Raw genomic sequence first — 14,966 nt, 5'->3', positions numbered from 1 at the left:
AGTATTCTGCAAATAGATACTTGATGAATTAAAAGTAAGGGGCTGGGGACACATATAAAGTGCTTGCTGCATGAGGACCGAAGTTTAAATCTTTACTACCCATTTAAACGTCCAGTAGGCCTAGTTTCCAACCTATAATTCCAGCACTAGGAAGTTGGAGATGGCATCCCCAGGCAAACTGGCTAGGAGACTAGAATTGGTGAGCTCTAGGGTCAGCTAGAGATCCTACCTCAATGAATAAGGAGGTAAATCTTGGGCCTCCATAGGTATACATATGTACCCCTACCCACTGTATACCCCCACACATGCATACACATATGGATATACATACACAGAAACATTGAAAAACAAAGGTGTTATTATTCTTAGCCACTTCTGGGGTCACATGACCCCACAGGCACTGTCAGCAGTCAGGCAAAATGCTTAGTTATTCTAGGGCCGTACGTTCTAGTAATCCGTTTGCAGCATGATCATGTAATCTATGCACATGTGTGGTGTAGTTACATAAGCTCATATATGCATGTGCAAGCTGACCTATAAAAGCAGGCTCTACCCAATCCCTGCTTGCTCCCTCTCACCAGAGGTAGCGCGTTGTCTTTCCCTCCTACCCCCCATCACCTTTCTTTTCAGTAGGCCTACCCACAGCCACCCTTTCCCTTCCCTAATAAAAACTCTTATAGTGGATTCCGTTGTACCCCGTGTTTTCTCCCACCTTGTAATAACGCTGATAAATAAATAACAAAAGGAATAAGTAAAAGGCAGACTCCAGCCAGCTGGTGGTGGCGGCGGCGGCGGCGCCGGCCTTTAATCCCAGCAGAGCTAGGTAGATCTCTGTGAGTTTGAGATCCAGGACAGGCACCAAAACTACACAGAGAAATTCTGCCTCGAAAAACCAAAAACCAAAACCAAAACCAAAAACAAAAGGCAGACTCCATTCTGAGAAGGGTATTAGAAGAAAAACATACTGTTAACCTTTGGACAACAGAATTGTTTGCATTTTCAAAACAGAATGATCTTTTCTATACTGGAGAAAGGTTTGTTTTTATTTTTTCAGTAAGTTAGTAAATGTTCATTCTCTCTCTTTCTCTCTCTCTCTCTTTGGTTTTTTGAGACAGAGTTTCTCTGTGTAGCTTTGTGCCTTTCCTGTAACTCACTCTGTAGCCCAGGCTGGCCTCAAACTCACAGAGATCCGCCTGCCTCTCTGCCTCCCGAGTGCTGGGATTAAAGCAGTGTGCCACCACCACCTGGAGATTCTCTCACTTTTTCAAAAATCTTACAAGGTTCAATGTAACTTAAGAGAAAATATTAATATTTAGAAATTTGAAACCTCAATGACACTGGTTAATTTACTTATTTCTGAAGGTTTCTTTGATACTTAAAATGTGCCAGATTGCTTTCTATCTTTTTATCCTAAAAATCTGAGCTGTAATTTACTAAATTCTGTGAAGTTATGTTTAGGAAGAATATTCAGGATTTTTTTTTTTTCATTTTTCCAAGTTCAATTCAATTAACATTCCTTTTCTAGGTATTTCAGAGGTTTCAACTTTATTATTATTTTTTTTCCAATCAAGGGTTCCACATATTGGTTTAGCTCTGAATAGGAAGTGCTAGAGACCTACTGAGTGGTCTGAAATTTGTATTTAAAAAAGAACAGCCTAAGGCTGGGCGTGGTGACACATGCCTTTAATCCAAGCACTGAGGAGGCAGAGGCAAGTGGATCTCTGTGAGTTCAAGGTCAGCGTGGTTTACATGGCAAGTTCCAGAACAACCAGGTCTCAGTAGAGAGACCCTGTTTCAACAAACAAACAAACAAACAAACACCAAAACAAAGTGAAAAGCAGCCTATCACTTTCATAACATTTTCCTGAAAAGTGTTTGAAAATCATGGTTGAAAGTGATAACATAGGGAACAGTGTTAAAAATCTTTTAAAGAACTAGTAAATATTACTCTCTTTCCAAGGCCTCTTAGTAAATACTTCATAATTTCTCTACCTTCATCCTTCTCTCTTCTTTTTTCATTCCTCTCACTTTCCCTCTTCTTTTCCCTTTTTTTCATGTTTTGAGTTAGGGTGTGGGATAGCTCAGGTTGCCCTTGAATTCATTCATGATCCTCCTGCCTCAGTCTCCTGAGTGTTGTGATAACAGTCATGTACCACCATGCCTGGTTTCTCTTAGCTGTCAGAACCCGAGTTGTCTGATTATGCGACTTTTGTCTGACAATAGAGATGAGATTCCCAGGTCTTATTCAATTTCCTGTCCTATATTTTTTTCTAGTTACATTCCACAATTGTAATTATAATAATCACCACAGGTGCAGCAGTCAAGATTCATTGAAAACAATTTGATTTCGGAAAGGAATTTCTGGGAATATTGATCTAGAACTGGATTGTCTTTATTTCTGGGTATTAGAGTTAGGAAATGATCCTATCAAAAACAATAGTTGAAAATACAAGTCACAAGGATAGGAATTAGTTACTAGAAGATAGAGTAGAAGGAAAAATGGTTGAGACCAAACATGAGACCTCTTTTTGGCTTTACTAAGAACCATTTTTGATGCATCAGTGACTAGCACCAGAGGTTTCATCAGATGCAGAAGGTATTCTAACAGCTGGGCAGACCCTAGTGCTGGAATGTCTCAAATGGTGCTTGTTAGGAAACACAAGTTGTAGGCAGGTAACATCTGTCAATGGTAAAAGTGTCCTTAGGCACTAAACTAGTTTTTAGGGCCAGTTCTAGGCTCTGAGAAGGAGAAGATCAGGGCAGGGTTCCTCCAGAGTTAGTGGATGCATCAGTGGCTTACTGTAGTAGGGATTTATATTTAAGGGATATAGAACAAAATTCTCACCCTTTGTGCACATACGGCAACTCTGGGTATTATTAGAACAATATAATACATAGGGAGTTACATTGTTCCAGAATGACTTAGGAGATGAGTAGTAAGCACCAGGATTCCATGTCACTAGAAAGTGGAGAGATAGGGATCAAACCCAACTCAGGTAAAACGAAGCTGGGCTAGAGAGAGCTAAGACAAGTTAGGCATATATATATATATATTAGGTCTTCTGTCACAACAAATAATGGCCATAGATTCTTGAACCTCAAAATGAGAACAAAGGGAATCTATTAGTTGTTTAAGTTTGGCAGAAGAATAATTAATTTGTCCTCTAAGAAATGCAGCCTAGTAATCTTTGACAGAGACTATAAATAGAGAAGGGAGCTATTATAAACATAGCTAGCTCATTCTTTTTGTTAAGTAAACTTCTGATGGTCTTGTCACAAGCCTTACATTTTATTTTAGAATCTTCAGGTACTGGGTTGGTGTAGAGAGGGATGTGCTTCATCTGTTGGTTACTGAGAAAGTTGGGGTTTAAGACCTACAAAGATTTTGATGGCAGCTAACAGATGTTTAAAGAATTGCAAAATAAAAGTTTTGTGAAAGCGGCTTTGAATTTTATTTCCAGGCAACAGTTCTTTGTACAAACACCTTCATTTTCATTTATCAACACTGAAAAATTGGGTGGCACAAATAATTCAAAGGTTGGTTGTGTCAATTTGATACCACCATAGTTTGGAATATGGACACTATAGCTTTCCAAAACTAGAAGACTTTAAAAGTCATCTAAGTTAAATTACTTCCTTTTACAATGGAAAAGAATGAGTTATTTAAAAGCCATGACTTGTTTACTATCAGGGCATGAATAGCTGGTTGGAATCCAACTCAAGAAACAGCTTCTCCTCCATTACTGTTTTCATCACCATGTCTATTCTATCTCAGATGACAAGCTCAGATTTAAAAATCACAATACAATAACTTTAATCTAAACCTGTTTTTATAATTTATTATTTTAAAAAATTACCTAAAATGGGTATTTTAGTAATGTTCTTTTGCCATGCCCTTCTATACAAGCTCTAAATATACAGGCAAAGTTTCCTATTTAATCTTCAGTTTATTGTGTGTATATGTATGTGTGTGAGAGAGAAATATGATTTCTATTTACAGGATTTAAAACACATATTTGTTGAGGTTAGCTAAAATGAGGCCCCACTTTCATTTGTCTAGCAGAAAAAAGACCCAAGGATTTTTATCATTTAGGACATTTAGTAACTATTAGAACACTCTATTAAATATTTTTCCTTTATTCAATACATAGAAAAGCCAAGGAAATTCTGGTTTTTCCCCACGTTTGTCAAATTCTTATGTTAATTCATCACTGATTTCTATTATGTATGTGAACTATGTCCATATATGAAAATGGTCTGCTTTAGGTCATGGCTGTGGGCTGAGATTAATTGGTGAAAAATAGGCCTGTTTGTGGGATTTACCACACATTAAGGTTTCTCATCTCCCTGGAAAAATGTGGAATTAGTTTTTTGAGAAAAGCAGGCCTGTCATGAAGTTGAAGCGAGAATTTCAGTGGAGAGAAACAGTTCACACTCTCTAAGGCAGTTATGCCTGGTTGGATTCCAGGACAGTCCTTTTGGTTCAGCAAAGTTCTTTCTCCCACTTCTAAGTCGGTCTTTCCTAGTGTTGTTCCCACTTTTTTCTTTCCTAAGGTGGCCAGTTCCATCAGTCCTTCACAGAAAGCATCTTATTTGGCTTCTTTTCATCTGATTTAAATCGATGAGTGAGTGGTCTTAGGACTATGGAACCCCCTACCCTCCTTTGCCCCAGAAAACACAGTTGCACACAAAAAGTCTCTTACTTGGAAAGAACTTTTGGGACAGCCAAGTCTAGGCTGTGGTAGAGGGATAGAGAGGGTGAATCTGCGCATGTGTGGCAAGGATACCAAGCATAGGACTTGGATATTAGTTCTTAGCCTCACTGAAAAAGGTTCCTCAGCAAGATATGCTTGATGTCAGAGTGCACTCTCCAGGGGCCCTCCTCTCTTGAGCCACTGAAGGCATCATCTCGGGGCTGCTGCAGGGCCCCCAGAGTCCAGGTAAAACAGTGGAGGCCAGATGGAACAGTGCTGAGTTTCTTCATCCTGACCCTGGTGTTGGCTGACCCTCCCCCTTCACATGTCTGGAGTCAGGCAGTCGGATGGCACACCACGAACCTACTCTCACCTCGTTATGTCCACTAGGCACTTCCCTTGGGGTCCGTTTCCCGAGACCTCGCAGTGACCTGACTGAGTCTTGCAGGGCCGTGTGTGACTTACCGCCTGTGACTGGGCTTGGTGAGGGGGTGTCTCAGGACTACGGCCAGTCCCTCCCATCTGCCCAAGAGCAAGTCGTTCTGTGTCAGTCCGGGTGGAGGGGTTCCAAGTGCAGCGGTCCCACTCTCGGTGGCCCCCGCGCGCGCGCGCTCCCCGAGGGGTCCGAGTCAGTCAGCCTGACGCGAGGGAGGAGGTGGGGGAGCGGGCTCCCAGGAGCGACCAGCCGGGCCGCGGGCGCGCGCTCACCCGCGGGGTCCCGGATGCGCATCCTGACGGGGGCGACTGCCGCCCGAGTGGCGACCGGCCGAGTCACGGGAGCGCGCGCGGGGGCCGCCAGCGGGGCGCGCACCCGGCAGGGGCAGCCGCCGCGGGGGGGAGGAGCGCCCGATCGCGCGCCCAACGGACCAGGCTGCAGCCGTGAGGTAACTGCTGCAGCGCGCGGGAGCGTGGAGGCGACGCCGCCGTCTCCTGTCCCGAGCGGTGTCTGAGGTGGGAGGAGGGGGGGAGGAAAAAAAAGAAGAGGCGTCCCTGGCGGCCCCGGGACACAGACCAGGCCCTCCCGCCACTCTCCTCAGGCAGCATGAGGCGGACGCCGCCGCCCCTCAGCCCGCGCGCCGGGGATCCCGGGTGGCGGCGGCGGCGGGCGCAGCCCTGACCGCTCTGCGAAGCTCGGGGCGCCCGGAACGCGGAGGGCGCGGGGTCGGCGAGCGCCAGCGGCTACCCCTGCGACCCGGGGGAGCCATGAGGAAGGACGAGCGCGAGCGGGACGCGCCAGCCATGAGGTCGCCGCCGCCGCCGCCGCCGCCACCGGCCGCCTCGCCCCCCGAGAGCCTGCGCAACGGCTACGTGAAGAGCTGCGTGAGCCCGCTGCGCCAGGACCCTCCGCGCGGCTTCTTCTTCCACCTCTGCCGCTTCTGCAACGTGGAGCCGCCGGCGGCCTCGCTCGGCGCCGGGGCACGCCTCTCGCTCGGCGCCCTGGCCGCCTTTGTCCTGGCCGCGCTGCTGGGCGCGGGGCCCGAGCGCTGGGCGGCCGCGGCGAGCGGGCTGCGGACGCTGCTGAGCGCCTGCTCGCTCAGCCTCAGCCCGCTCTTCAGCATCGCCTGTGCCTTCTTCTTCCTCACCTGCTTCCTGACGCGCGCGCAGCGGGGCCCGGGCCGAGGAGGCGCCGCCGGCTCCTGGTGGCTGCTGGCGCTGCCCGCCTGCTGCTACCTGGGCGACTTCGCGGCGTGGCAGTGGTGGTCGTGGCTGCGCGGGGAGCCGGCGGCGGCGGCGGCGGCCGTGGCGGGCCGGCTGTGCCTGGTGCTGAGCTGCGTGGGGCTGCTGACGCTCGCACCCCGCGTGAGGCTGCGCCACGGCGTCCTGGTGCTGCTCTTCGCCGGCCTGGTGTGGTGGGTGTCGTTCTCCGGCCTCGGGGCGCTGCCGCCCGCGCTCAGGCCTCTGCTCTCGTGCCTGGTCGGGGGCGCCGGCTGCCTGCTGGCCTGGGCTTGGACCACTTCTTCCACGTCCGGGGAGCCTCTCCTCCCCTGCGCTCGGCGACGGCCGCGGAAGAAAAAGTGCCTGTGATCAGACCCCGGAGGAGGTCCAGCTGCGTGTCGCTGGGCGAAAGCGCCGCCGGTTACTATGGCAGTGGCAAGATGTTCAGGAGACCGTCGTTGCCTTGCATTTCCCGAGAACAGGTAGGGGCTCTTGGGCGAGCAGGGGCTGCGGGGAGGAGTGCGGAGGGGAGCGCTGCTCTGCAAGCGCGTTGGCTCTCGGTGGAAAGCAAGGGGCAGGAACTGATGTTCTGTGCTGGTGAGGCTGCCCCCGGTACGAGGGGCTCTAAAAGAGCAGAAGCCAGTGGCTTTTCTTCTTCTTCTTCTTTTTAAATCAGCGAGTGGAAGTGAAATAGCCCACTCTCCGACTTGATTTATGCAGGTGGAGAGCTTTCAAGACTGAGGTGACTGACTTGAGGTTCAATAGGTTGACCACCCCCACTTTGGACATACTAGGCTCCTACACATGGCATTTTGGTACCATTGATCTGTTTGCTATTGAAGCGAGGATGTCTGCCTGGAGGTGACCAGCAGCCTTTAACATGAGAGTGTTTATGGGGATTTTCAACAGTAAGGGGCTTGTCAGGAATGGTGATAACTGAGAGGACAAATGAGTGTTTTTCTAATTAAAAGAACAGAAATGAGACTTAATTTAGATGAATAGACAGCAGCATACACTAATGCAATTTAAAAAAGTTTTTACAGACTAACTCATGGGCTTGTGTATTTCTTGCATAATTAGGAGAAAGTTTTAGCAATTTAACCTTTAAACTTAGTAATGTGTGGAAAGATGCCCAAAACATTTCCTCCTCCACCCCCATAGGCTTTCTTTTTTTTTCATTTTTTTTTTTTTTTTATTGAAGGAATTGGAATCATCACGAGGGAATGAACTTGTATCTCTATAGTGTTAGGAAATCCACGTACCATGCCAAGAGAGCTTTTAAGTATAGCTATTATATATTGAACATTTGCCGAGTGTAAATACTTTTACGTTTATTGTTTTAGATCTTCCTAAGGACTGTGTTGGTGGGGTGACATTAACATTAGTTTAGGCAGACGTGTATTCGGGCAGACAGGGAAGATACAGGGCCAAAAAAGTGGCAACATTAGGGTCTGATTAGATTTTTCAGTTCTGGGAGGTGTGTTCTATACAACTTAGAGAGTAACTGTAGCAGCTGTATGGAGGATTGTATATACTTAGCTGTCAGATTTGCTGATTAGTGATATTTTTCACACTGTGACCCAGTAGATGGGAAACAAATGTTTCTTGTTCTTTACACATTTGAGGCACTGGTCTCTCTGTGTTTTGTGTTCTCTTCAAAATAATCTATGAGCCACTACATTGATTTTATGGCCTGCTAAACACTGCTCTATGTATCAGTATGTAGTGTTTCATGAGACCTTTTTATGCTGCTCCTTGATTTTTTTTCTTTTTCTTTTTTGAGACAGTCTTGCTGTGTATTCTTGTCTGGCTCTCCTGGCCTTCAACTGGAGGACCCTTCTGTCTCCTGTTCCTGAATGTACCACTTTGCTTGACTTTGGAGGCCAGCTTGTGTTGTTGTTATTTGGCCAGATGCTAGGAAAAACAAACCAGTTACACCTTTTGTTTTCTAAGTTTACTACTGGCAATAGTAGACAATGTGTAGAAAAATGTTTATCAAGTGAAAACTTGTTACAAGATTACCTGTCTATCAGATGTGTCAGCTGTTTTCTTAGATTGGAATATATTTGACTTTTATGTGACTAGATTGCATTTTAACGTTGGAAAAGCCTTTTTAGCATAGTTTCACCACTTTTGTAGAGAATTTTTAGGCAAATATTACAGTTTAAATATTTTGGTAGTAATTTGTTGGTAAGTTATGAACAGTTAGGTATGTTCTTTTGTAAACTGAAAAATTCTAGTCTTTTCCTAGTGTGGTTCCCTTGCTATCAAGTCAACTTTTTTTTTTCATCCTTTAAGTGTGGTATTATTCCAGATAATGTCACTTATTATTTGTAATAGAAGAAAATACAATTCGTGTTTGTAAAGACAGCATATTTTCTTAGAGTAGAAAACCCTTACTCAGATTCTGCTCTTGAGTAAAAACATTTTGAGTGTCTTAAAGTATATGTTAATAGTTTAGAGGTTTATACTTGGGTACTTACTGTTCAGTGCTCTGAAAGTGATACTATTTGGGCATTTCTAGATAAGGGTATTTGTAACCTAGCAAAGATTACAATACAAGAATTTTTATTTATGCTGTTCTTTAAGTTTAACATTCTAGAGGATTTGTGCTTTTTGCATGTGTTTTATGTTAAAAAGTTAAGAAATCAGTACTTTTATGGAAGTAGAAGATCAAGCAGTCTTCTAATTGTTCAAGTGTTATATATGATAATTGTAAAATAAGAATTTAGGTGAAACTTGACATAAGGGAAAATGATCTGGATTCAGAGGCAGAGGTTTAAGGATCAAATCTTGGCCTTACTGTTTAACTTTGGAGACATCAATGAACTTCTCTGTGTCTGTGTACCAGTAAATGAATTCTATAATATCTTCTGATTCTAAATTAATTTCATTCAGTGATTTTTTTTGCTTTCAGTAGTATATAAATAAAAGCATATGGATTCACAAATGAATAATTTTAAAAAAAGGTTTATTTTAGTATTGAAGATTATCCCTGCTATCCCTGTATATTTTCCAAGGTATGATTGGGGAAAAATGAACAAAACTGCATTTTTTGGAGAGAACTTTCTTTTAAAAAGTGAATTCATTCTTGTGATAAAATTGTTGAAACATTTTCTAGAATTTAAGTGTCTTTATTAAAAATCTTTGAAAAACACTTGAAAATGCAAAATCAACACAAACGTTTTTGTTTACATGAGAATAGAGTAAGTAATATTTGACTTTTTGCATGTTATATTAGATACGATGCTGAAAATAACGGCATGAATGTAAAATATTTGTATTATATTTGTAATTTTAAAATATTGTATTTATATCAGTTCTTAGGTAAGGTCCTCTTTTGGAAACATATTTAGGAATTTAAGGTTAAAATCTAATTATTACTGACCGTGTTCTTTGGAGGGTTAATAGAAGCAGTAAGTTTACAGTTGGCCAAGAGTAGGCTGCAACTAAGAGGAAGTTTTGAGCAAAATCAGTTGTCTATAGGAAAGTCGTGACGGGAACTGAACTGCATTTCTGTTTCTTCAGTTATATATCTCGGAGAGTAGTGGTCAGCTCACAGCACTGCCATTACATGTGTCATTACTTAAGTGTGCGCTTTAGAAAAAAGAAAGTTAGTTTGTAAGGGATTTTTTTCTATACCTAAAATGCCAAGGGCTTTCTAAATGGTTAGGTAAATATTTAAAAATCTTGTGGCCTTAATGCTCATAAATACTATTTAAAGTGTTAATTTTATTTGAAAAAAGTGTGCACATGTAAGGTGAAGACTTAAGAAAAGGAGATTTTTTTTTTAAAATTTTTTTTTATCTATATATTTTTTATTTTACAATACTATTCAGTTCTACATAATAGCCACAGATTCCCTTGTTCTCTCCCTTCCTGCCCCCCTCCCCTTCCCCCCAGCCCACCCCCCATTCCCACCTCCTCCAGATCAAGGTCTCCCCCGAGGACTGGGTCGACCTGATAGACTCAGTCCAGGCAGGTCCAGTCCCCTCCTCCCAGATTGAGCCAAGTGTCCCTGCATAAGTCCCAGGTTTCAAACAGCTAACTCATGCAATGAGCCCAGGACCTGGTACCACTGCCTAGATGCCTCCCAAACAGATCAAGCCAATCGACTCTCACCTATTCAGAGGGCCTGATCCAGTTGGGGGCCCCTCAGCCTTTGGTTCATAGTTCATGTGTTTCCATTCATTTGGTTATTTGTCCCTGTGCTTTATCCAACCTTGGTTTCAACAATTCTCGCTCATATAAACCCTCCTCTTTCTCGCTAATTAGACTCCCAGCACTCCACCCAGGGCCTAACTGTGAATGTCTGCATCCAGATTCCTCAGTCCTTGGATGGGTTTATGGCACAACTATTAGGGTGTTGGGCCATCCCATCACCAGAGTAGGTCAGTCCCAGCTGTCTCTCGACCATTGCCAGCAGTCTTTTGTGGGGGTATCTTTGTGGATTTCTGTGGGCCTCTTTAGCTCTTTATTTCTTCCTTTTAAGAAAAGGAGATTTTAAAGTGTGACTATTTACTGTCCTCAAATAATTTTCAAGCCATAACCCACTGTAAGTTTCTTTAATAATATTCTAATAGTTTTGAAATTTATTTCATAGCTTCAGTGAGCACTTTAGTTTCATGTTAAAATTTGTTAGTAATAACAGCCAACAGGACAGTTTTTCTCCTCTTGTTTCTCTTGGATATATGCTGCCACCAGGTATCTTTGAAGAATAGAGACTTGGCTAGTGTCCTCACCCTCTTAAAAAAAATACTTAGCGGCTTTTTATTATACACAAGCTAAAGTTCATGCCCTTGACCATTGCTTGCAAAGACCTTCATAACCTGCTTTTAGTCCTTTTCATTTTTTGTTTTAAATTTGTTATTATTTATGAATATAATTTATTATTATTTATTATTCATTTTTTAATTTAGGATTTGTGGATCACCTACCCAGTGTTCATATTAGTTGTAGCTATTTGAGGGTTGCTTATTGTTAGTGAGCTTGTATACTTTTTTCCTTTGCTTTTACCTTTCCTAACAGTTGAGTTCTCTTTTAGGAAATAAATAGGATTAAGATATTTGGACAGATAACTAGTACTTAATAGGTCAGTGGAGAACAAATCTTTACTGTTGCAGAGTTGACCATATATAAGAATAAAAGTTGACTATGTGGCAGAATATTTTAATTATATTGGATAGTAGCATTTCTATAACATGTTTTCATATACTGAGCGAAAGGCACTCACAAGTAAAGCTGTGAAGTTTGTTTTCATCATTCTTAGGCTGACTTCCCCAGTGATGGGGCTCATCTCTCATTCTCTTCTCTTTTAGGAAAAAGAGCACATTACCAGGTCAGCCTATTTCCCTGGTACACTCTCCAGGCTTTCAATGTCCCTTCTAAAGCAGACATGCTGAAAAGCATATCTTAGTGTAAATGTTTGTATAGATGATATTGGAGAAATTTAGAGTTTAATTGAAATCTCATTACATAAAAGGGAGAGAAATTGAACCTCAGAAGAATGAGAAGATTGACTCCAGTTTATGTTGTAAGATGCTGTGAGTGAGGCCTAGAACCTAGATACTGACTTCTAGTTCACCTGTACTTTTCCCAAAGAGCCCATGGACCTGCCTGCAGTCATAGTTTCCTAAAGCTGTAGTTAATTTTCCAGGTATTGTTAATTATGTAATAAAGAACAATGTCCTTAGTTATAGGAAGTCGGGGGAAATAATGGGAGAGATGGGGGAGGAGGGAGTTTAGGTGGGTGTCTTGAAAATCAGGTCATTATAATCCTCTTGAAGATGTTACGTTTACATATTATGTACCTGGCTTTTCAGGGTGTAGCTAGTCTCAAACTCCAGTGCCATCAGGCCAGCCTGGTAATGAATCTTGAGACAGGGGAGAGGGAAGAGAGAGTAGAGAGCAGAAGTGAGCTGATGGAGTGCTGTGTGCCAGGATGCCTTCGATAGCTGGATTCTGTCTGTGGGTACTTCTTGACAGGTTATAGCCTCAAGCTGCTGTTCACTTTGTTATTTACAAGCATACCTAGTGTTATGTAGGTATTTGTTAGAAGCCTGTTATTTTGGTAGACCTACCAAAAGTCAGAAGAGTGTATCTCCCAGTGTTTTGTTTTCTTCTTCTGTAACCTAGAACTTTCTTATCAGCATTGGATTTTCTAGGAGGTATGTTCGACTAGTTCTTCATTACATGCATTTCATACAACTTGTGTTCAGCACATTTTAAATGTATTTAATTATAATTGAAATTTTAAATGAGAAATGTCATACATAAAGGACTCTATATGCCTGTATATTTTATATGATTTAAGGGAAACAAAAGAAAATAGGTAACATGGTCACTGCTTGCTTCCTTTGAAAGCCCTTTCTTCCCCATCTGCTCTTTCATCACATTCTTCTTTCTCAGGCATTATATGCCCATTTTTCCTGTGTATCTAGTTCCCTTGCTTATTTTTTTTTTTTTAGACACTCTGCTAGTGAGCTATGTATACCTAAATAATATCTGTAATCCTGCTTGTTTTTTAAATTTATATAACATAGAAATATACTGCATACATTCCTCTATAACTTCACATTTTGCTTGACAATTTCTGAGGTACATCCATGTTGAAGTGGATAGTTGTATTTTATTTTCAGTGTTGTGTATTATTTCATTGCTGAAACATAGTAAACTTAGTTATCCTTTTTATTGCTTGTAGACCCTTGAGGTTTTTTTTTTCCCTATTTTTTTTGCTATTAAGAAAAGTGTTATTGTGAAAATTCTTGTTACTATCTCTCATTACAAATGTGTGTGTGCAGAAGTAGAATTGTTAGGTTGCAATATGTATTTATATTCAGCTTTCATGTCTATAAGCAGAGTAGAAAGCAGTCTAAAAGATGCCTGTGTTCTAATCCCTTGAGTTTCTATGTTACCTTATATACATAGCAGAGGGACTTTACAGTTGAGATCAAGTTAAGGATTTTGAAATGGGGAGATTATCTAGGATTATCTGAGGGGCCTGGTGTAATCACATAGGTTCTTAAAAAGGAGTATGTAGGTGGACTTTTCTTTCCTGCTCACCAGTTCACAAATAACCAACACATAGACTCAATATTAATTATAAATGCTCAGCCAAAAGCTCAGGCTTGTTACTACCTAACTATTACATTTAAATTAACCCATATTTCTTATCTGTGCTTTGTCATGTGGCTTGGTACCTTTTCTCAGTATGGCATGCCCATCTTGCTTCTCTCTGCATCTGCTCACTAGTCCTGGCTCCACCCTACTTCCTCCCAGCATTCTCAGTTTGGCTCTCCTGCCTAACCTTATCCTATTCAGCTATTGGCCAGTCAGCTTCTTTATTAAACCAATAAAATAATACATATTCACAGTGTACAGAAGAATTATCCCAAAGCAGGAGAAGAGAGAAGCAAAGCAGAGAAGGCAGTGGGGCAGTGGGAATGGTGCTGGAGGAAGGCAGTGTTAGGCTTCAGTTAGTTTGCCTCTGCTAGTTCTGTTGTTGTAAGGATAATGAGCCAGGGAAAGCTAGCCAGGAAAAAAGCTGGAAAAGGCAAAGGACAGATTTCTTCAGAAAGTAGTGAATCCATGCCAACCCCTAGACTTAGGTCAGTGAGACCTGTGTCAGTCAGATTTTTGTCCTGTAGAACTGTGATACATTTGCCTTGTTTATGTCTTTGTTTCATTTCTGGGATGTACTAGATTGCTAGAGCTGTAGCAGCAAAGTACCACAAGCTGGCAATTTAAAGACTTTAAATAGCCTTACATTTCTGGAGGCTAGAAGATCAAGATCAAAGTGTCCCCATGCTTGGTTCCTTCTGAAGACTTCTATAACATTTTTATGACTTGCCATTTTGGATATGCCAAGCTCTGAAGATTCTAAAATGGCAAGTACAAAGTATTTCAAGGAGATCACATACTAATAATAGAAGATATATAATGATGTGGTAATTATAATTTGATGAGGCAATTGATGTAATAAAGGTATGAACTAGGTATCATGAGACTGTCATACAAGAGACAGCCAACCTTCTGTACAAGTTAGAAAGCCTTCAAGAAGTATGCAACAATTTAGCTTAAATTTTAAAGGAAAATAAAAACTAAAATTTTTACCTCTGTGCTTTTACAAGGAAAATTTAAAAGTCTCTTGTTATCTCCCTTCATTCTAAATATAAAAATAAGTGATTTTTTTTAAAAATCAGCCTAGAGTTTGAAAAGTCATATAAGGGCTGGAGAGATGGCTCAGAGATTAAGAGCACTGACTTCTCTTTCAGAGGTCCTGAGTTCAATTCCCAGCAACCACGTGGTGACTCACAACCATCTGTAATTAGATCTGGTGTCCTCTTCTGGCCTGCAGTTGTATATGCTGCATACATAATAAATAGATAGATAGATAGATAGATAGATAGATAGATAGATAGATAGATAGAAAAGTCACATAAGATAGACCCTGTGAAATCAGGTAAGCTGTTCACCATTCAGTTGCTAATCAGTGCTAACAACCAAAATAGATAAGTTCTGCACCAGAAATGCTAACATCAATAGTAAAAAAAAAAATAATACAGGTAATTTAGATTTAGAAAAGAGATTATTCTAATAGATAGAATGATTGTAAAG

At 41.9% G+C, this 14,966-nt stretch overlaps 1 protein-coding gene across 1 annotated transcript in view; it reads left to right on the top strand.

Annotated features, from left to right (window-relative positions):
* The first annotated feature begins 5,803 nt into the window (after nt 1–5,803).
* Pde3b (phosphodiesterase 3B) overlaps nt 5,804–14,966 on the top strand; it is a 144,087-nt gene continuing 134,924 nt past the window's right edge. Inside the window, 2 exon segments of the mRNA XM_028875884.2 lie at nt 5,804–6,630; nt 6,633–6,832. Coding sequence (XP_028731717.1) covers nt 5,898–6,630; nt 6,633–6,832 — 933 coding nt within the window. The 5' untranslated portion in view covers nt 5,804–5,897.

Source organism: Peromyscus leucopus, chromosome 1 (genome assembly GCF_004664715.2).
Source record: "Peromyscus leucopus breed LL Stock chromosome 1, UCI_PerLeu_2.1, whole genome shotgun sequence".
NCBI lineage: Eukaryota > Metazoa > Chordata > Mammalia > Rodentia > Cricetidae > Peromyscus > Peromyscus leucopus.
This window is presented reverse-complemented; position numbering and strand designations above follow the sequence as displayed.